Source organism: Geospiza fortis, unplaced genomic scaffold (assembly GCF_000277835.1).
Source record: "Geospiza fortis unplaced genomic scaffold, GeoFor_1.0 scaffold27, whole genome shotgun sequence".
Taxonomy (NCBI): Eukaryota; Metazoa; Chordata; class Aves; order Passeriformes; family Thraupidae; genus Geospiza; species Geospiza fortis.
In genome coordinates, this window is record NW_005054329.1 from 1,153,477 (window position 1) to 1,176,871 (window position 23,395).

At 44.9% G+C, this 23,395-nt stretch overlaps 1 protein-coding gene across 4 annotated transcripts in view; it reads right to left on the minus strand.

Annotated features, from left to right (window-relative positions):
- Positions 1–8,781: 8,781 nt before the first annotated feature.
- The window catches only part of LHX2 (LIM homeobox 2), a 33,730-nt gene continuing 19,116 nt past the window's right edge, over positions 8,782–23,395 (minus strand). For all 4 annotated transcript variants that reach the window (XM_031057229.1, XM_031057228.1, XM_031057227.1 and 1 more), the window contains exons 4-5: positions 18,500–18,705; positions 8,782–11,945 (exon numbers count right to left, since the gene is read on the minus strand). In XM_031057229.1, coding sequence (XP_030913089.1) covers positions 11,658–11,945; positions 18,500–18,705 — 494 coding nt within the window. In that variant the 3' untranslated portion in view covers positions 8,782–11,657. The remainder of the gene's footprint in view (positions 11,946–18,499; positions 18,706–23,395) is intronic.

Sequence of the window (23,395 nt, forward strand, 5' to 3'; positions counted from 1 at the left end):
GAGAAGGCGAAATGCAGGTAGAGCACCACAAAAGCAAAAGGCAGGTGAGCTTTGAAGGAAAAGGGATCTAGGAAAGGGACAAAAAGGAGCATAGAAATGGAGGGTTGATCTCTGTTGTACTCACAGCATGGAGTAAGCCAAGCAACAGCTACTGTACCTTAACTAGGCAACCGGTAGAAAATCAAACCTTCCCTGTGATCAATAGGATAATGGTGAGAGTTTGATTAGCCTTGGAAAAATTACAATAAGGAGAGAATTTTTTCTCTCCATGGGTTGGGTGATTTCCCTGTGAAAGTTTTTACAAGAATGAGGCTGCATATAATGCGTCTTGTTAACCCAAATTACATGCACTCGAATTCCCTCTCTTTCCCCAAAGAAATCAGAGAAGAAATCAGGCGTGAAATGGCATGTGGGTGGGGCTGAGCCGAGCCAGCACCACTCTCATAATTAAATGAGACTCGCTGAGCCCCCACTTCTCAGAGCCTTTCAGTCCTTCTGCTGGGCTCTGCTCAGTGCCCACAAACAGGAGCTGTACTGCTTGTGTACAGGTTTTACACACACTGCAGGCTCAAGCAGGCTGTGGGAAAGGGGGAGCCTCTGGCCTTTCTCCGGGTCAGGGGACCCTCTGAGCAGCCCTTCATGCTGCAGGGGGTTAAAGTCTGCAGGAGTTTAGCAGAGCCCTGGCCAGCCCTGGCCGAGCACACAGAGGTGTCACCCTGTGCGGGTGTGGGCAGGGCCTCCCGGAGCCTCCCTATTGCAGTGACACAGTCAGAACTTCCTTCGTGTTTTTTCTTGTGCAACGAGACTGCAAAAGCCTCTGTGGTTTGGAGGGAGGCAATCTCAGCCTGACTTTCCAGAGAAATGGGGCCATTTTCACCCCCAGGAGGTTCTTGCAGAGCAGACAGGGGCTGCATCCTGTACTCACAACTCCCTGGGGAACAAGGAATGGCGCTCAGGAGCCACAGCAGTGAGGCTGTGCTATTCCTGTACCCCGCAGCTCCCCGGAGGTTGTGCACGGGGCACTCGTGTGGCCTTGGTGTGAGGTGTGGTTTCAGCTGAAGAGGCCTCATGCTGGCCCAGCACACCCTGTGGCCCCTGCTGGACTGCTGCAGCTCACTGCTGAGGTGTCCCTGCCCATGGCATGGATGGGAACTGTGGACTTGGAGGTCCCTTCCCACCCAAACCATTCTGTGATTATAGTTTGAACTGCAATCGGATGCACTTGAGGACTGTAATTCCCAATCCCAGGTATAAAATCCTAGGAATGGAATCCCTGTTTCCCAGACAGCACAGAAAACAGTGCATCAGGTTGCTACTATTACTAACAACAGTAATGGAACCCCTACTAATGTAAATATTACTGATCTGCACGGTGGTGGTGGACACCTGGGCCAGGAGCCTGGGCACACACAGCACAGAACCCTTCACAATCCAAGGACACTGCCAAATTCAGGTGGAAGCAGCACTTCAGCCCCACTCTTGCAGCTGGCAACCGAGCTGCCAGTAGAACTGAATGGCAAGATGGATGTTTGGTTATGAAATAAAGATGTTGTGACTCTTTGGCTTTGCCATATGTTTCCATGTGTAGGTGTAGAGAGCTGCCACAGCTTCAGGCTTGTGCTGCTCCGACTCCGTGGCCCTGCTTGTCCCTGGAGGCCGGCGATCCTGCAGGGCTGTGTGTGTTTGTGCCGCTGCTGTGCTGGCACCCTGCCTGCTGGGGCTCCTTCCTTCCCCGCTGCTGCCTCCGCTCCCGGCTTTGTCTGTGCCGCGGGTGCCCTGGTGACGCAAGGCCAGGCTGCGCTTGCAATAACGAGCGAGTCAGAAAAGCCCTGGGGGAGCAGCCTGGGACAATGCACCCCCCGTGCTGCCTTCCTCGGGGAGCAGGGACAAGGGACACGAACAAAGGAGCCTAAGGCAGAGAGGCAAGCAGGTGGCACTGGGGAGGAGGCAGGTGGAAGCGAGACAGCGGCACACAAAAGATGAAAAGAGGAATGTAAGGAGAATGTGAAGCTAGAAGAGATGCTCCATCTGGGCCAAGGGAACGCTGGAGAAGGAGCCACGTTTTAGGCCTTTGCAACAATAGGTTGTGAGGAGGTCTGCTTGAGAGAGGATCAGCTCTCCTCCTTGACTGGCAGCTGCTAAATGTGTCAGTAGCTCAAAAGGAGATGTTTTCAGTGTGTGCACCTCAGGCTGCCCTGCTGATCCGCTGCCTCGGGTCAGGTATATTTTATACACTATAAAACAGCAGAATTTCCAACAGTTCCTGAGAATCTCCCCTCCTCAGCACTCATCAAAATGCACTCCTCATTCACAGTCTCCTTCTGACACTGGGAATATCTCAACCCTTAGCAACAGGTGATGACAGGGCATGACATGTTGTATCAGTGTTTCACTCTCTAGAAGATTAAGATTGGATTTTTCCCACTTTTGCATTAATGTCCTGTGAGATGCACAGGGCTCAGCTTGCAAGCAAAGTATCGTGTTGCCTACACACGGATCTGTGGCTGACCTCTGCAACAACACAAACTGATCTGTTGGTATTCCTTTTATGTCATAATTCAGACCTTTACTCAGGGTCGACAGTGCAACGCTTTGACAATCCAGATGCCATGCCAAGAACACATAAACTCATTTTTCATTCATGCCCCCTTAAAACAGCAGAGATGGTCTTGTGGAAAGCACAGGCACAGCTGCTTTTTTTAAGAGATGTTTTGTCCAATGCAGTAGTCAGGAGATGATGTGGGGGTTTCCCAGCCAGCTCCAACTGCCTTTTTGGGGGTCCCACCGAGCCCAGGGCTGGAGGCTGTGGGCCAGGGGCTGCTGGGGCAGCCACCACCTGGGAACGGGGCCTGGCTACTCCACAGAAATGATCAGGGGGTCACCTGATAAACCCCCACAATTATGTGCTGCAGACTACTGCTTTCAGTCTTGATCTGTGTCCAAAAGCAGTAAGGACAGTAAAGGAGTTGTTATTTAGGTATTCACTTTTGTTCTTCATGCATCCTAAAGGTTCCTAGAAACTGTTAGGAAGTCTGAACACCAGCCTGCTTCCTGGTGTTGTGCCTCTGTGTAGAGAACTGTAAGCCCAAAGCAGGAGCTCTGGAAAAGACTATGTTCAGCAGCAGGAGAATCTGGAGATTTAGAGTTAATCCACAGAAATTTCTGCAGCTGGGCCCCATCAGCCCAATTTTGGAGATTAATGGAACGGTGGGGATGGACAGGTTTGACCCACAGGACCCAGACAGGGGGATTTGGTGTGTCCCACCACAGGAGCTTTCCCAGAGAGGTGACAGCTCTGCAGACACGTGCTGCACTCCTGAGACCCCGAGCCCATCCTGCAGAACCCAGGCCTTGCATCCTCCCTAATGGATCCGTTAGCTGGATCATTAACAGTGATCAGCCATGCAAATGGCAAAAGAGTAACCAGTTATTAACAGAGGGCTCTTTTATTGTTTCCAAAAATAGGCCTGCGAAGTGAGGTGTGTTCTTGTTCTCTGTGCACACATAAAGAGAAACTGCAGAGCAATAAACGTTAGTATTTAAAAACACCCAACTTCAGAAGGGCACTTTCACTATAACTTTCCTCTTTATGGAGGAATAACAAAGGATCCCTAAGCTGCTATGGTTCTGCAGAGACTATAAAACGATTGTGAGTTTAACTGAATCTTTCCTGGGTTTGAAGGTATAGGATTAGTGTCTGTCAAGGGAATTGGCTTTGTTAATACTCGAGGTTCAGTCCAGCTGCATTTTCCCTGCATTTTATGACATCTGGTTTTGTCACTTTCAACAGTTTGGTAACACACCAAGATAAGAAACATACCCAAAATTAGACTCTGTAAAAGGTGAAATTGGGTTTAGAGCTTCCTGTTCCAGGCTTTGTAGTGTTGGAAACTCAGCAGCCAGAATCGTGCGGCACCCGTGCAGTAAGTGACATTTTCCTTGTCAATTATTCATATGTAACAACAGATCTGCTGCTAAGTAAATACATTTAATGAAGAGAGCCAGCTTACAACAGCAAAGAGCATTTTGGGATACAAAGGCAGCACGTGCAATACTGGGTTTGTGTCCTTCACATTTGTGCCAGAGCACTTGGCAGTGTGAAAGAGAGCACACAGCCCTCTGACACCCGCACCTCCTCCCTTCCCGAGCCCCCAGGGGAGGGTGGGATGGTCAGGTATTGTCACACACACCCGAGACAGCTTCCTCCTGACCTGTGCAGGAATCTGAAATTGTTCCTCAAACCAAAAGCCTTCCTGGAGGCCAGAGGTGGCATCACCTCCAACACAGTGACTTCTCCTTATCCCAGGAATGCTGAATCCTGACCTCCAGGCCCTCTGCTCTTCCCAAACCCTGCTCCGTGGCTTTTGGACAGAACTGGGTCTCTGCCTTCTTTCAGTTGTACAGCTCCTTGGACTTACCTGTCTGTGAGGGAAGGGAGAGGACAGAGTGCTCATGCTCTCAGGCATACCTGTGCTGGCTGTGCTCAGTTTCCCACAGCCCTGCATCACAGGTCCCTGCGTTCTCATCTCCAGGTATCATGCTTAGGATCTAGTGCCTCCTTCCTGGGAAACAGAGATCCCCTTCAGTACCTTCCAATCCCAGTTCCTCTGAGGCTGTTGTGTGGGATTGATTTGGGCCTTCTCACATATCTTGCAAATCCCTGAAGGGCGGTGCAACAGTTTCTGGATTCTGTTCTCCAAAGTAATGTAACCCAGGCCCTCCTGTCATCGGCAGGGCTGGGTCAGCAGCAATCAGGACTCAGAGGTGAGGCTGGAGGGGCACACGTATGGTCACACTCATCTGCTGCAGTGCCATTTTCTCATGGCCTCCCATGGGAAGTGTAATGACTTCCACTTTGCCTTTTGCTCCAGTTTGGCACTGTTCACTCAAGGACTTCAAAGCACTTTCTCAAAATAACAGTAAGTAACCTCTGGCCAGCCTCCCTGTGCTGGCCACAGAGCGTCTGTGGTGGAAGCAGGAGGCAGGAGTGCTGCCCTGGCCTCTGCTCCAGCCAACAGGCAGAAAAAGAAAGAACAGAAATACCTGGAGTCCTGCCAGAAACACATTCTTCCCTCTAATGCCTGGCATCAGCTCCAGTATAATTCTAGAATTAAAATGGATTATATTTTTATGCAGATCTTGTAAAAGCAGCCCAGCTTTTGGTCTGTTCCAAGGCAGCTGATAATGATGGTACCTGCATGTAAGTGGCTGCAACACACCTTGTGCTCCCACCACAGATCCCCAGGAGCTGGAGCTGTTTTGTGAGGAGAAAGGAGTTCTGCAAATAGCTGCCAATGTCTTTTCTGAGACTTCTCTTTTGTGCTGGAATAGCCAGAAGGGACTCTGGAGAATCCTGTCAGTGCCAGTGAGTGTTGATGTGCACAATCTATAATCTCTGGGATAAAATGGAGTGATAGAAAAAGAGAGTATGGACACAAAACATGAGTAGGAACTGTCTGCACTCAGGGAGCTAAAGAGTAAAGAATAACAGAAAATAGCATTGTACAGCTTTTAGATTAATCTAACATGGATTCCTGAATTCCATACACACAATAGGGGCAGAGCTGGAAAAGACAGACAGAGAAATGAAGGCCACAAATGGCCCTGGTTACATTAAAGAGCCTCTCAGGGTGGGGTGCTTGGGTTTATTCCTGTAGCATGAGTGGCACTGGCTGTGGTGTCACCTCTGCTGTCATTCAGCGTGCCGGGTGAGGAGTCAGCACCAGTGGGCATGAAATGGAGAAAGTCTGGTCTGCATTAGCTAGAGGTGACTGAGCAAGGTGGTAAGAACACCCATGACTGATTTTTTAAGCACAACATCAGCTCCAAAATGCATCAGCAGCCGGCAGGGGCCATCCCAAGGACTCTCCTAGGAGCCCTGGCCAGGTGAAGGTGAGCACTGCAGCCAGCACCGCGGGGAAGAGCCTCCTTTAAAGAGAAGCACAAGCTCCTGGCTAGGAAACCTCTCCTCTCCCCAGTCCATGGGCAGCTCACACTTGTCTGCCAGCCGCTCAGAAATGGTCAGATCATACAGGAACAAAAGTGGATACAATAGCTTTTGAGCTACTTCTAAGGGATCCGTGCATGTGAACTAACAAAGGCAAGTCTGTGGTCAGCAGGGTTAAATCCACCAGACACAGCCTGTGCTCCAGCAGAAAGTGGGAATGAGCTGAAACTGCCTGTCTGGGATAATCATACAAGCAATGGTAAATAAAGTGTTCTTCTGCCTCAAAATGTTTCATAGGACTACTAACAAATTCTCAGAAGGTCTGGGTTCAAGAGATGAGATATCTTGGTAGATTTGGTCCAAGCAATGATATCTTTTTAGCCTCCTATCTGTCTATGGGTGACAGACTGGCCTCTCAGAAATTGCTCTTCCCCACATTCCCAGAATATCTGCCCAGACTTGGGTGAGACTTGGCATCAGCTTCTTGCTCAATCACAGCTTGCAAAGCCATATTACAGAGTATCTCTTTTGTTAGTCTTCATTTCCAGAGGAAGGACAGCAAAAATGACTGATCAAACACAAGGAAATTATGTGGGAAGGCAAAAGAAATGGTTGGTGAGAATGCAGTTTCTGTGGGCTGGAGGTTGCAATCAGAAAAGAATACTTGGAACCTGTGCACTCTGATAAGAACATGAATATGTCTCCTGGACTCGTTCCTTCCTTCAGTCATCAAGGAGAGCTGGTATGATCTGTGCCTGGAGAGCCACTGGGAGAATGTGGGGTTAGCTCTGTGGAGGGAAGGATTCATCTCTGGCTGTCTGCTGCAGGCTTCAGCCAACACAAACAGCCCATGGATTAGAGCTCCTTATCACTGCTACTCTGGCTTGGACCAATATGCCCATGGAAAATCAATACCCTTTTCTAGGAACACTGAATTACCAAAGCCTGAGGATCTTCTCACTGGTTTTGAGTAGTAACTAAGGAGTGTTATATTCACAGTAATGACTGTGCCATGGGCAGATAACAGCCTCAGCAGTTTGGTGTCACTGCAAGAAGGACACGTGGTGGTTTCAGTGTTTGCAGGGCAGCAGATCCAGATTGGCTTTCCAGCACCAACCACCCCTGGATGTGGGTGCACTGGAGAGAGGTATCACTGAGATTTCTCAATTAAAACAGGTCCCCACAGAGTGAAGTTATGCATTCTAAATATTTGTGTCCCTCTTGTTTTGGTTGCTTTCTTCCCCCCATAGCTGCTGGGCTGAACTATGCCGGGGAAAGAACAGATTTCTTTCTTTAACAAAAAGCTTAATTATTTCCTTTTTTCTAGATGTTGTTGCAAAAGTGTAACTTCCTGTTAAGTGCTGAATTTTACAATGTAATAAATTGATACAGTGGCGTGTAAACAAGCTGTGTAAATACATGTGCAGAGCCATGCCTTCTACAGGGCAAAGAAGAATTTGCACAGAAGTGGTTTTCAGCAGAAATAATAATTTGCACAGTGTCACGCATTAGTACAATGAATGATATTGCAAGGTCTGAATTTACTGATAGCAGATTGTGCATTTTGAGTACTATGTTTTGCTCAAATTAAAACCCAAAAAATATTTACTGGCTACAAAAATCCAGTTATTAGGCCAAAAAGAGCTGTTAACTTCATCCTAATCTGAGAAGAAATCCATTAAATGCCCAGTGTATCTTTTTACCCAGTCCTTGAGAAAAGGAACCGTTGAGTTGATAAATGCCTCCCATGGCCCTGGTCCAGCTCAGCTCTGGTTTTCCCGGGTGGAATGGTGTGTGCAGCATGTGTTTAATGGGTCTGAAAGGTTGGGGGGAGAGAGTACAAGTGCAGCAGCAATGGCAGTAATATAAATTCCTATCTATTAGGCCTGTCAGTGTTTGCTGCTTCAGTGGAAATGATTTTTGGGCTGGGCTCTGTGTCCCTGCCATGGACAGGTCTGATGCTGGCAGGAATTTGTTTGGGGTGTGCTCCCCACTGTGTGCAGAGGTGTTTCACCTGCAGCCTGGGCAAGAGCAGGTGACAGGGGCCTCAGAGAGGCACAGGCCACCCCATCTACAGGCTGATTTCAGCTAGACGCAAATTAGTTGCTACCAGGGATGGAATAAATCCTCCTTACTCAGAAGGGGTAAATCCCTGTGGGAGCAGGAGAAACTCCACCCAAGTACTCAACCTAAGTACAGAGCCTGGTTCTTGGCTTGATTTGTCTTTTTCTCCTTTTCCTTTAGATGAAGATTGTTCTTACAGGTGCCTAAGCTTCCTTCCAACAAAAAAGACAAAACAGACAAAAAAGAGCAAACACTTATAGGAAAGCAGCCTAATTATGTGGGGTTTTTAAACAGTCAGGAGGAAAAGGTAGCTTGAAAACAAAAATATCTTGGAGGCCCCTTCTGCATCCATAGTCTGTTTGATAAATTGACTTTTGCTTCCAGGGCACACATTCAGCTTCTTCATTAGTATAATGATCCTTGGTCTTCTCTTCCCAAACTTAGATAATTTGAATAAAAAACTAAGTTTTATGAAATGTAGTCATTAATAGAGTCAATAAATTTTAAGCTGTGATTACATATCACTTGCAGCCATCCCATCCCTCTCTGCTGTAGATCAAAATATATTCAGCATTCTTAAAATACATTGTCCATTGTCTGTTTGACAAGAATAATCCAGTGTGTTGGTGAGTACCAAGGTGACCTGAAAGTTTTTCTAGTACATAATCTCCTCTTATTCTGTATTATGTATGAACTCAGAGACAGAATATCTGCATTATCTTAAATAAACTAGGTAAAATGTATTTCAAAAAGCTTCTTGAGTCAAAAAGTAGCAAATCATTGTATGTATTTCCATATTTGTATAGTTTCATTATATTCTTGTTCTAAGTTACTTTTAAGTCTCTTTCATATTTAAAAAATGAACTACACACCTATCATGCAAAATGTAAAGAAGTATGTTCAACTAGTTCAAATTAGATATACAGTAAAAATACACTTCCAAAGAAATATCATTTCCATTTTTGTTCATGTTTTTAACAGAATTTCAGACTAATACATCAAATGTGGAACTGTACAAGAATGTGAAGAAACATTAGGATTGCAGTAGTAAAAAAATGTACAGCATTCAAAACCAACAAGCTCTAAACAACCAAACAATACCACAGGATTGAAACAGTCATGGGGACAACATAGGTCATCGGAGCCAGAGTGAATCCTAATGCACCTACATAAAGACCCTACATAGAATATTGTCTCTTATTTATATGCAAAATCCCTGATTTGACTAGACCAGACAATTTCTCTAATTGTCTCGTATAGGTTTCAGATAAGATTAACATGAGAGTATTCCCCTTCATGAAGGTCAGGTGTTTGAAAAGGCAATATTGAGAATTGATTTGAAAGGTATTTCCATCCACATGGATTCAGGTAGTTAAGGTACAAGATCACAAATAATAGCAGTACAATTTTAAAGAACCATTGGAATTGTTCTCCGCTACATTTGCCGTAACACTTCAGATTTCAGGATTCTGTATTTTTAAACTGTTCACAGGTTAATACACAGGGTTTTAATTATGGGCTGTAACCATTTAACAGTGGACCAAAATTGCGTTCTAAATCAAGAAAAGATCCAGCTTACCATGAAAAAAAAAATCTCCAAAGTGATTGACAATGAACAAAATGTTACAAACAGCAGAATGTCCGTGTCAGAACCGCTTTGAAAGGCAGATATGTACCTGTTACAGTCCACCAACCAGCACAACATCCTTATCAGACATTTGGATCACGAGGAAAAATGTCCTGGATAAACCTGTAACATTTATAAATTCAACACAAACCACCTTTTTTAATGTCTCATCACTGTGCATAAACTCAACAGACCCTGGCAGCCGTGGGTTTGCTGACCAGCCCCCAATCCCTCTCACAGATCTCAGCTAGTTCCCAGCTTCGAGGACTGTCCTGCTTTGCCCATAGCTCACCTCTGGAGTTTTTTAAGCTGAAGTGTTAAAAAGGTTAATAAATGACCCAATTATGTCAGCTTTTCTGTCCCATTCTCCTCATGCTCTGAAATCTCTCCCTGATCTTGATAGGAATTTGGCTTGCACAAGAATAGCAAATTTGCAGCTCAGAAAGGTGAATAAATGTAGCATTTTTAAAACCAGAACACTGTTCAGAAAAAGTCCAGCCTATAAAATCATCTTCAATGCCCTGAGAAGGGCAAAGAACACAAATCTTGGCATCTATCTTGCTGTTTATTTAGAATAATCTTTTAGCAATTCTGATCCAATGGGAATGAGGGATTAGTTTGAGAGAGCTGGCCAGTACAACCCAACATCTGACTGAAAGAACTGATTGGAACAGGTTTGAAAAGGAACAACCATCTGCATCTTATGTACCACTCCAAACCTCTAAACCTACTGGGCAAACAGCATAGTGTAGACTCGTACTTATACATATTTAAACTTTGCTGAGGTATTTCTTTTATTACAGAAAAGCAATTTTAAAAACAATAGGGAAAAAACTCAAAATATGAGTTCCATTCTGCAGAGATTTTTGGGGAGAAGGAATTCAATTGTGTTGAAAGGTCCATAATCATTAAAGGAATAACCACTTTTAGTATCAATAATATGTTCTTCCTTGGCTTTTTATTCCTTCAAAAAATTACAAAAAATGTAAGGCTGTGACTTTGTAAAACATAATTTTGCCTCAACTTTGCCCACCGATGTTGTAAAATAACCTGAAATACTTCTGCCTTTTTCCTAGGGCAAAGCTCTCCCAGTGTCCACCTTGGTGATGGAGCAGCTGTGGCCACAGAGCTGTGGGAGCCCGCTGGCCTCCAGGACATGGGACAAGCCACACCTTGCACAAAAGCAACATTCCTGCATGCTGGCCGAAGTCAGGTTTCCTTCACGTGGCAAAATGAACCATTGTTCTTCTATTTGAGTTTTAACATTATCTGATAACTTCTACCTGCAACTAACATTATTTCTCTACAATGAAGGTACCTAGACTGTTGTACAAGCTGGATTTCTCACCCATAAATACTTTGGGAACCAGAGGAATGTGTACATCATATTTAGGGGTTTTCCTAGGCGGACACTGTGTTTGAAGTGCATTTTTCTAACCCTTTTGGATCCAGTCAGCCTACCTGGATTGTGACACTAATGTTAAATGTAACTGCAGCCGTTACCAAGTAGTTTCCATAAGTGGTTTTATTACTGGTTAGATTTTACAAATTCTGGTATTCGAACAGACTTCGACCTTAAAATTCTAAAACAACAAAGCAACCAATGAAAGGCTTAGGACTATTCAAAGTAACAAACTCTTTAGCATTTTTTGCCCTGGTCATAAATATACAGAGAGAAAAAGAGAGAAGTGGACATGGAATCCAAAGAATGTAGATAAAACAGTATATAAGGCACATGGCAGTCTTTGAAAATACAGAAGCTTTAGCCAACTTAAATTAATTGCTGTTTCCCTTGCTCAGTCCACAAAACTGTACAGTTACACAAATGTTGTGTTGCAATAGATCTTCCAAGTTATTCTTCAGTCCATACTCCATAATACCAGAACACTACATTTCCTTCTGTTTTTTAGGAGAGATCCTAATTGTGGTTAGTCAGTTGCTCAAAGCCTCTATTAAAATACACTTGGAATTTCAGCTAAGAATAATTTCTTTTTTAAAGAAATTATTAAGAAAGAGTCATCAGAAAAGATTTGTAAGAGTTGTCTGTGAAGGACTTCGAGATTCATGAACCTCAAGACTCCCGGGCACTGATGTCAGGACCGACGTCACAGTTGGCATAGTGGGGTTAGTCAAGTCTGTTAAAGTAGTGGGAGTGCTGGATGGACTCATGGAGGCATTGGATATTTCTGAGGCAGGACCTGATGGGGTCCCTGCTTGGAGGGTTGAGTCTGAAGTCTTATCCACCCCTGTGTTTTCTTGACGTAAGAGGTTCCGTCTGAATTTGGCTCGAGCATTTTGAAACCAAACCTGAAACAGTTTAATATAACAGGGCAGCATTTAAAGACCTGCAGAGTTGAAAAATGCAAAAGCATATTCACAAATTCATCAATGCTGGAACTAGGAAGGACGTTTTTACTGGTAACAGATAACAGTAGTTCTAGCCATGAGAAATGGCCTCTGCTTGCAGAATATTCCCTCTTCCCTGTCCTTCCATCCCTGCAAACAGTGTGCCTGGGCCAGGAGCTGGCTGAGCATGGAGGCTGGCAGGCTGAGCTGACTGCACAAGGTGTGTGAAAGGATGCTCAGAAATTTGGCAGCATGCAGAATCCTCGAGAGCCCTTGATCCCAGCAGCATTGGTCAGGGTGAGGCCAACACCACGCACCTGATGAGCACAAAATCAGGAGTTTCCTCCCTTGTACCTCACATCCATCTCCCACCAAAGTGCTGCTGGCACAGCCCAGGGCACCCTGCCTTCCCACGGGCTCCTGCTGCCCCAGGAGCTCCCTCACATGCCTGCAGTGCTCCCCTCTTTGCAAAGGACTGGCCTGCTTTCTTGCTCTTCTCTTATTCTTTCTCAAATGCTCCAGCTTCCTTTGCCTATGCCTGTTTCCTTTATCAAATGTTTTCAGTAGTGTTATAACGTTGGGAAAGGGCCTGGAAAGGTATTAAAGATCTACATTACATCAAAAACTGTGATTTCAGTAGCGGGGGCAACTGCACAGAATTTTTTTCCCAAGGTTTCTACTTCTTGCATTCTTGGCTCATCTGAGTGAAGGACGGGGAAAGTGAGTGTGTGGGACTCCTGAGGACACAGCAGCCCGTGCAGAGATGCTGCTCCTGGCTCTGGAGGTGTCTGGCCCTGCCGCGGGACGGGCTCCGAGCCGAGTGCAGGGAAGGAAGGAGGGAGGGAGGGAAGGAAGGAGGGAGGGAAGGAAGGAGGGAGGGAAGGTCGCAGGAAGGCGGGCGGAGCTGGCGGCGCTCCCACTACAGTCCCCACTGATGGACCTGCCCCGGCTGCTTCACCTCTCCCCTCCTTTCTTCACGTCTAGGGATGCTCCAGCTCCAAATTCCCCCTATCGAGCACTCTTCCTTCCTTGGAAAGCTTTCTCCCCCAGCCAAAGGTCTTTAATGTGCACACCCTATCTCTCACACTCTCTCCAGGGAATGCCACAAGGAAATAATCCTCAGGCACAAATTCAAGGACCATGCATAAATCACATCCCTACAGGTCCTGCTTTCTGAAAGCTCAGTATTTTAGATCAGTTTATATTGCCATTTGCTTTGTTAAAACACCTCATTTAAAGGCTGTTTATCAGTTTTAAATACGAAAGTTCTCTTAAACCAGCACAGGTAAAAATATTCCCGCGATTTTATCAGAGTCCAGTATAGCAGTGACCCTGCTACAGACCAGCAATGTGGTCAAAAAGGGGCAAAGCCCAAAGTGATGTTTTTGCCTGACATGTTCCCAAGCAGTTCCTCTCGTGGGGCTGCTCAGAGCCCCTCGTGTGCAGGGGCTGTGGGTGAAGCCAAGCACTTTGCTCTGGTCACTCAAACCACAAAGGCTCAAGCACCAACTGCTCAGGAACAGCAAAAACAGCAACTGGAACTTTCGTAGGACTTCTTACCTTTCAGGTAGAAATCATTTCTACTTGTTCCACAAAATAATTTAGTGATTGGTTTCTTTAAAATACCTTCTGGCAACTGTATAAAGGATAAGAGCTGTGAAACGGAGTTTGGAGCTGGCCGCTGTCGCTGTGTGTGTTCATGCAGCCATGGCATAATTAAAACAGAACAGACAAACCAGTTGGCCAGCTGTAGATACACCTACTTCTGCATATTTTCACATTTCTATTCATTAAAATACTCATATTTTTATATTCAGTAGTCCCAAATATGGGAAACATGACACTCTCCTAAATGTCCAGCTGCTCCTTGACCTTACCAGGGCAAGAGGCTCTATGGTATTCTCTGGAAACATGTAGTACATCAAGTGAGAAAGATTCCTGGTGTTTATGGATTTCCCTTCATCTTCCACTCATATGAAAACCTGAGCTCAGCTGCCCTTGCCAGTGACCACCCATACTGCTTTCAGGAGCTGCACATATAACATGGTTCATTGTCTCTTTATTAGTGGCAATTCATGTTAGACATGGAAATATCATATAATCCTGCAAGTACTATCTGAAAATAGAGATTATATGACTGCTTTTACTTCTCTCTCCACTGGAATATTGTCAAGGTTAATCAGTTAATGGTTACAAGGCTCTTTAAAATTGTATAATAATAAATATTTGTATAATTACTGAAAATACATCTAATTATTTGAATTCTGAGAACACCATGTCTAATGATAGAAGGGATAACATTATTTCCACCATAATGACATTCTGGCATGTGTTTTAAATCTGACATCCTCAGCAAAGCCTTCGTGTTAGAGAGTGGTGAGAGAGGAGCAGGGCTGTGGGGCTGTTCCCCTGCCCCTGGGGCTGTTCCTGGGGCTGTGGGGCTGTTCCTGGGGCTGTGGGGCTGTTCCCAGGGCTGTTCCCCTGCCCATGGGGCTGTTCCCAGGGCTGTTCCTGGGGCTGTGGGGCTGTTCCCGGGGCTGTTCCCAGGGCTGTTCTCGGGGCTGCCCCGCCTCTCCCATGGGCAGCTCAGGCCGTGCACCTGGAAGGGCATGGCAGAAATAACCACCCAGACACGCAGAACTGGGAGAATCCTTCCAGAAGGATTTATCTCACATCAATTACACAATTCCTTCAGGACTGAGGAATAAACAAAATCATTGGGAAGTATTTAGTGAGTTTCTGTCCAACTGTATCAGTACAAGGCTGAGCTATTTCAAATCAAAGGGGAAAATACAGACCAAAACTGCCAGTGGAAAATGAAAAGCAGCTGCAAGACCCACCACTGCTGCTGCCACACTCCGGTGAGCGGGGCTGCATGCGTGGAGCTGGGCACTCAGCACTTAGGCAGAATTATATTTACTGAGGGGAGAAGGTTGCACTCCCTCTTCAGTGATCTGTGGAGCAAATTCTTTGTCTCTACCAAGTCAAATCGGAATGAAATAACAAATCCATAAGATAAGGGAGTGTTGAAAATAAACACACAAAGTGTTGTGAGGGATTTGGATACCGAAGTTAATGGCATCATCACCTTAGATAACTTTATTTTCTGGTTTGTAACACCTCCATTGCTGCATCTGTTACATATTAACTGTGTGAACAGCTTCTGCTAAAAACAAATTTTTAAACCAATTTTGCTCATTCACACAGCTACCTGGAGGCATTTAGGCTCTCTGAATTTCACTAAGTAGTAAGTGGAGGATGTACATAGAGGAAGTAACGCCACAAAGCAGGCTATGTTCACTCACTGCACACACATTGTGATGACTCTGCTGTAATTAATAACTGTTCAAAGACATGTTTAATGAATGGGGGCTCAGGAAGAGCCTGTAGCCTAAAGCAAACCTTCACTAAAGATCCCCACATGGGATGAAAATATTTTAACCTTGTTTACTACTGGAAACTGGACCAGCAGAGTCCAAATGCATGCAGTGATTTCTGTAGGATTCTGGTAGTGATTTTACTGGGGACTGATTCAAGAAAAAATAAGTGGTGTACAAGACACACACTGAAAAATGATGCCTTATGTTCCTGAAGTGCTTGGGCTGTGGATGATCTTATTCCAGACATCTGGGGAAAGAAGTACATACCTACAGCTAATACACCACACCTACTCAGGGCTACCTACCTTCACCTTCCTTTCCTGAACTCACAGACAGAAAGGTCAGTTCCCCAGAGAGCAGCATTTATACCAGTTAGGTTAGTTAGTCCAATTAGCTGGGGCCATTAATTACTAATGATAGCTTACAATAAAGGGCTTGTGTTCCCCAGCTGTAGTGCAAGAGATATATGAATTAAATTGCAAATGTAAACTTAAACTGAAAGGAAACAAAATAAAAATAGGTGTTAAAATATAAATAAGTTTGCTATGTTTGAATGTGGCTACTTCGAGTGTGCATTACAAAGACATTGAAGGAAATGCATTCTGAGAAGCAGTGTTACATTTCCAGGCCATCCACCACTGGACATGTGCAGCTGGTGACAAATTGTATAGAAAGCAAAGACATCAGTCAGGGCTTCCAACTCCAGTATCACAGAGCATTTACAAAATCCTCAAATTCTCTGCTCCTCTATGAAGTCCCCTCATTACACAACATGTGGGGCTGTCTCTACAGCAAGGGCTCTGCTGCTGTTCCCTAAATCACCAGGAGCTCAGCTCTGTGCGTTTAGGAAGTACACCTTTCTGCTGATCTGCTCCCTGCATTTCCTCTTAGAATAAATTCTATGAAATGTGTCCACCGATCCGGGATCCCTCACCAGCTGAATGGAGATCTGAGCACACAGAAGGTCCCAGAGCTCACAAACACCTGCTGGGGAGTGTGGCAGAGCTCTGGCTCCTGGCAGGTGTGCCCCTACACCAGCAAACACCCCTGGGATGTGGGACAGGCTGGTGCTAATGGTGCTGGTTTCCATCAATCGTGCCAGTGAATCACTTTGTGTTCAATCAGTGACACAGATGGATGCCAGCCTCTCTGGCTCCAAAGAATTAACAAGTGACACTGTCTCAGTAACCAACATCATGATGAGTTTTCCGAGCAAAGAGCAACCCTAAAACTCATATATGTGAACTTTATTGTCACTCACAGATAGAGATAAACCAACTGGGTGGAAAGGTTCTGAAACATACAAAATACAAGTTTGTGTTCTCATGGCCCAAATTAACTTTCAAACAAAACATCCATGACTAGAGAGTGCTCGTAAGAGGTGGGAAAACTCAAGTGATACCAGACAAAGTGTCACTCCATTCTCTAGAATTGCCTCCAACAGCATCATCCCCAGGGAACAATCCTCACCACCAGCTATTGTCTTCCACTACTGCAGCTAAAGGAGTCTGGACATAAAGAAGTATTTAACTCTGAAAGTAAAGTGAAACACCAAATACCAAAATTATATCAAAACTTTGGTGGAATTGTATAGTTCTGCAACAAACAAAAGAAGAACACCAAAGCACCTTAAAACTGCAAATTGTGACGTGTTAGACAAAATGAAGAAGCAGTGAAGCAAGGGAGAAACTGAAAGACGAACAGAAGAGTAATGGGGTGAAGTCCAATTTTGGAGACAAGGAAATATGTTCTGGATAGGAAGAAACAGAGACAATAACTTGGAAAAAAGATGCAAGGAAAGACGCATTCAGTGAGAAGAGAGGGATGAAAATCAAAGTTGGTGTGGAGTGACAAGAGAGAACAGAAAGATAATTGAGAGAAAGACACTTCCTAGACACTGATGTGCCATTTCTCAGGTAATTCAGGTGTGAATTGGTATTACCAAAGTCTCTAAATTCTGAGGGTAAAATAGAGGAGAAGGGTCAGTCTAAGGATAGACCAATGCAGTAAATTACTTCAGCCATGTGTGTGGTTTAAGGACAGTTGCTGTGAGACACCACATCAGGTGCTGGGATGTTCCCTCTGCCAGAGGAATCTGTTCCTGCACAGCAAATCAGGCTCGGAAACACAAACCCAATCCAGCTGTGAGGACATAGCCATGGGAAGTCATTGCGTACGGTTTGTCATTTTACTGGGAAGCCTACAAAACCTTTGTTCCTTCTTCTGGCAGGTGTTAGCTCTGAAAGCTCCAGGATCGCTCCAGTGAATTCAGTTTTCCTCAGGAGTTGTCTCCTGCCCTCCACTTGCCTGTGACTTGTGAGCTGTCCACGATGCTTCCCAGGATGGGGCTCGCAGCCCTACCTGTCTCTAGGAAGGTCACAAATCCTTTTTCTACAATTAAGACCCATTTAAAACGTTCAGCAATAAATCCTGGAATGCCATGGCTCCTATATGCCCAAGCTTATCTCCAGGTACAGGCATTGGGGTAAGTGCTCATTAAAATTGACTTCTTGAGTCAGAACTATAAATTAAAATGCAGCTGCATCAACTAATACTGTTGCCTTTCCTTCCCACAATAGCTCAAATGGAGTGTGTTCCCATGAGCAAGAAAAAGTACTTTTAAAATGCAGTTTCGTTTCATTCTAAGTTACTAAACTATGAGTATAAGTTTTTGAAACATTTAATTTACGTCCACTTCAGTTATGAACAAAAAGCCCTCCTCCTTGTCCTGATAAAATGAATTCAAACTGTTGATTAATTTCTAACAAAGGTAAGCATTGACATGTTTTCTGAATTTCTAAAGGAAAAGCTCTCTATGTACAGTGAGCACAGTAACTAAAATAAGTCACTTTTTTTCTACAGCAGCCTGGAAGCTAAAACATGCACCAGAATTAAAGAACTCCAGGAAAACAAGCAGGGCCCCAAACCTTCACAATTCTCATTAAATTTAGAACCCAAGTGATCTGCTTGAGAGAAACTGAAAAGAAATAACTTTTCTCGTACTTTCTGGGAATTAACTTAGTCTCAGAGAAGATACAAATTATTAAGGATATCTTGAAAAGCAGAAAAAGCCACGGCTTTTTAAATATAAAACTGATATTTTGATTACTTTCCAAGGCAAAAGATGGCTCTTACCTGAAGAACTCTTTTGGTGAGGCCAGTTTTCTGAGCTAGCTGTTTCAAGTCCTTGGCATCGGGGTTGTGGTTAATAGCAAAGTACGACTTCATTGTCCGCAGCTGGTGGTGTTTGAAGGACGTCCTCATGCGCTTGGTTTTCTGATTGCTGGGGTATTGCTGGTCTCTGTCCAGGTGGTCACCGTCGTTCTCATTGCAGCTTAAAGCTTAAGGCAACAAGAAGAAAAGACCTGTAAATCTCTTGCTCCACAACCAATACTGTTTCAATTTCCCCGAGTGCAGCAATTAAAATGACACACCACAGCATGTACTGGCACAAGCCCTACCTGCCTTTGCTCCATTTCATGGATTTGTAGAGCAGTTTAGTTTGGAAAAGCTCTCTGAGGTTATTGTGTCCTGCCATTAACCCAGCACTGCCAAGGCCACCACTAACCCGTGTCCCCAAGTGCCACATCCACATGGCTTTGAGATCCCTCCAAGGACATGGGTTTAACACCTCTGCTTTTGGGGAAGTTTCCTAATATCCAACCTGACCCTTCCCTGGCCCAGCCTGAGGCCATTTCCCCTCGTCCTGTCCCTGTTCCCTGGGAGCAGAGCTGCCCCCCCCGGCTGTCCCCTCCTGTCAGGGAGTTGTGCAGAGCCACAAGGTCCCCCCTGAGCCTCCTTTGCTCCAAGCTGAGCCCCTCTGCAGCTCCCTCTTCCCTCCCCAGCTCCGGTCCCTGCCCTGGACATGCCCAGCCCCTCAGTGTCACTCCTGTCAGGAGGGGCCCAGAGCTGCCGGCAGCCCTGGAGGTGCCCCAGCAGTGCCAGCACTGGGTGAGCACAGCCCGGGGCCATTGGCCTCTTGCCCACCTGGGCACAGCTGGATCATATTTCTGCACCTTTCAGCCATTCCCTTACAATAACCAGCCTGCAAGGACCCTGCCCTTCCCTCTGTGGCTTTAAAAATGTCAGCTCTGTTTCCTTTCCCCTCTGCTCCACCTCCACAGAACTTCTCCACTTTCTGTGGGAGGACAGTAGCTGTCCTCAGCTCTGTAAAGGGTTTTACTGTACTTGGTATCACCATAAATTGCACTGGAACACACAAAGAGAGCTGCACAACACATTCCAGTTAAATCTCAATGGAACAGACTAGTTAAAATCATAATTATTTCCTCCATCAAACTAAACCCTGTAGAGTACAAGGGAGACCATTAAATGAAACACTATAAAGGAAATGAAGTTTGTGGCTACCAGACAGCAAATTATGACTATAATCTGACTAGCTAAAGAAATAAAGCAGTTAATACAACATATTCACTGGCATGCCAAATGAAAAATCTTTTTAATTATTTATATGTTTTCAATTTTTTTAAAGTGTTTGCAAATACTAGTTTGAATTATCATTTCTGCCATATCCTTCTGAAGTCGAGGAATGGCAGTGTTTGATATACATGCAGAAATCAAGCTCAAGAAGAAGGTCTGTGAGAAAAGAACACTGTAAAAATTATCAAGAAGTATTAAATATTGAATGCCAAGCAAAATAATCTTGTAGACCAAAAGTAGTTTTTCATTTATTTGTGCATACAACAAACCATAGAAACCCTCTTAAAATAACATTAAGAACCGAGCTTAAATCCAATAAAAAGTTAGGAATATAACTGAAAATTAGCATTGACAAACTGTTGTTAATTAGCTTTTCCTGTCCAAATATCTACAAGTTCCTCTTCATTTCCTACAAGTTTTATGCTAAAAGTAATGAAAAATTGCTATCTCTGTTCTACACAGCGTGAGAAAAATGACCAAAAAATTCTTTTGAATAGGAATTGTTGGTAAGTTTCTTAAACACAGGAACAGGCTTGTTTTCAACTGTCCATTATTGCTGTTTAATTACAACTGAGTACATCTCATGCACCTATCTGTATATGTTGCCTGAAATCATTGTCCATCAGTGGGTCTCAGCCGTAGTGAAAACACACACATTCTGACAGGCACGTATTAGAAACAGATTTAAAAAATACACGGATAATAAAATGCACAGATTCCTAAGTAAAGATGCATGCAGGTTCCCTAAGCAGGTTTGCAGTAGCTACAGTAGCTGCTTTATAAACCTCAGCCTTTCAAAACCTGCTAAAAAGCTGTGGCACAACACAGAGCAAGGCCTGCAAAAATTCAGCTCCAAGCTCAAAAGTACGTTTGTTTAACAGATATGCCCAAAGTGTCCAAAGCCTCAAACTTTCCTATCATCTCCTATAATTTCAAAAGTAGCTAAGAAAATGGTGCTGTATATAGAAATGTGTCTGTGTGCCTGTGTGCGTGCATGTGCATACATTTGTATAAATCCTTTCCAGACCTCTGGATCTTGTGCCAAATTTTGGCCATAAGAAGCATTTCTGCTTGTTTTTCTGCAGCATGGAAAACTGCAAGCACCTGAATTTAAAAGGTGTAAGATACTTCGAGGGAGAGAGTAACAATGGAGTAGGAACGGAGCTGTTTGGGATGTAGCCAAATCTTGTTGGGTTTAAGATCTGGGACCTAGTTGCCCATCTGGAGTCATGGCATGTGCTCCAGTCTCCTTCATTGCCACAATTCCTGATATAAAGAGCATGGGGATAAATAACATAATAATGCTCACAGAAAATTCTGTTACAGAAATGTAAAACCAAATCAGACTTGTTTTTAAAATGGACCCAAAGAATTTTAGATATTAGTAATGGAAAAGACCATTGTGTGTTGTCTTAGAGGCTTTTGAACCCTCCAAGAAACAACAAGACAGACATAGGAGGAAATGCATCAAAATATCTGTCTGCAGGACTGAGGTCTGGTTCCTGTTAATATGCAACAAAACAAAGCCTAGGGCTGCAAGGAGCTGGATTTTAATGTGTCCCATAGAGAATGAGATACATTCGGAATCCAAGGATATAAAACTGATTCTAAACCCTCCCAGAATGGAATGAGGGTGTCAGCTTTTCATCAAACCCTGATGGGAAAAGGAACAACTTACTCTGGGAATTTCTCATCATTTTACCTCATTATCTACTAAGTAAAAATAATATTAAAATGACAGCAAGCATTGCCACTTGAGAGTGGCAAAATGTGCTTGTCCACGATGGAAGTTGCAGAACAGATTTTGAAAGTGCACGAGGGCGTGTGCCCGTTCGCTGTCTTGTGCAAGTGGTTTGGCTACTCCCAGGCATCACCCAATATGACATAAATAGTCCTAGCTGGTGCCAATTCCCCTCTTGTATTTGGTTGTGGTGCCTGGCACCATCCCCAACAGGCTATTTTATTCAGTCTAATATTATCTGCATCTCTCACAGAATCTGCAATGTCCATGGGTGTTGCAGGCACAGATACACAGAATGGGCCAAGGGTGTAAGTGGGGATTTTAAGAGCTGAGGAGTTTCTGCAAAAGGCATCAGGGTGTAAAACTAACACTGTACATGCTCCTCACACAACCCTCTGTTTTTCAGGCACTGTCTTCCCTGTTCTTTTGTGGTGTCCTGTGTATCTCCCAAAGGAATTGCTGAACTATCCATATGTAACATTTCCATTCCATTGCAGTATCTCAGGCTCCTGCTGGGATTTCAGAAATACAATTGGTAGAATTCCAGTCAAATAGAGGAGCCTTAAATTAATGAGTGTTTCACTTCTATTTTTTGATAAAACAAATTCTGAAGCAGCGCCAAGTCTCTTTTTTGACCCTAGAACATTTCTAAGGTCCCATGCCTTTCCTCAGACCCCACAGCCAAGCCACTGCCCTCCCCAGCTCCGCTGGTGCAGCAGGGGCAGCACACACACCCACAGCCCATCCTGGTCACAGGATGGTGGTGTCCACAGGCAGCATCACTACATCCATACAGACTGAGAGGAAAACATTTTGTTTTGACATTGGTTGCCAAAATACCCTTTGCAGATTAATGCATAACACCTCCCTAAACCCAACAACAGGAGCATAAAGCAGGCTGTGCTGGTGCTTTTGTAACAAAGTCTGTTAGAGGAGGAGAACTTGGGAACATTGCTTCATCCTCAGATCACCAGAGCCCCCCATGGCTTGGGACTCGGGGCAAAGTGTGTGCTTAGCAGTTAGTAGGTTGCTAAGGATATGGCACATGAAGATGAGAAAGAGAAATTTCCTTTGGGGGAAATTTTGTTCTTAGTAGCTTGTGCTTGACATGTTAGATTATGCCAAAAGAAAGAAAACTAATCCTGATTCTGAAAGAGTGATGAAGCAAGAGACACGTTGTGTGTGCATTATCTCTCAATAGTGGCTCAGGAACATACACCCCTTTCCTTCTGTAATCGGAGTCAAGGGGGTGTTTTAACCTCCTGCTGCCTGGAGAGGGAACTTGTGATTAACTAGACCGGGCAGGGGTGCAGCCGCATTTGTTGTTTGGTCGGAGCATGTAGAGGAGGACTTTGTGGTACCCTTATCCTCAAAGGGGACAGAGGTGAGACAGAGCCCTCAGAGTGGTACTTGGAACAGGAACAGACATAGTCTTTCTCTTTGGAGGAAGGAGAAGACACATAGAGAAGGCAGATTCCTGGCATTCTCACCACAGGCATTAGAATGGGTGAAGCTGTGGCACTGGGAGCAGGCAAGGTACCCCTGGCTGCTTCTGAGGTGCCTGGCAGCACTAAAAGGAGCGTGTCTCTGCCAGGCCATGGAGCAACAGACACAACAGCACTGCCTCAACCTTGACATTTCAAGAAGTGTTTCTGAGGAGATAAAGCCAGTGAGTCTTAAGGAGCCCAGGCCGAGCATCACAAGGCCAGGATGGAGGAGAGCAGGATGAGAAGCCTTCTTCCTCCGGCCTTCCCCGGGCGCCTCGGACAAAGGGGCTGCGCGTCCCGGTGCCCCCCGGGGCCGCCTGAGGCCCGGGCCCCGCGGCCGCGGTGGCCCCCGTGGGGAGCGCA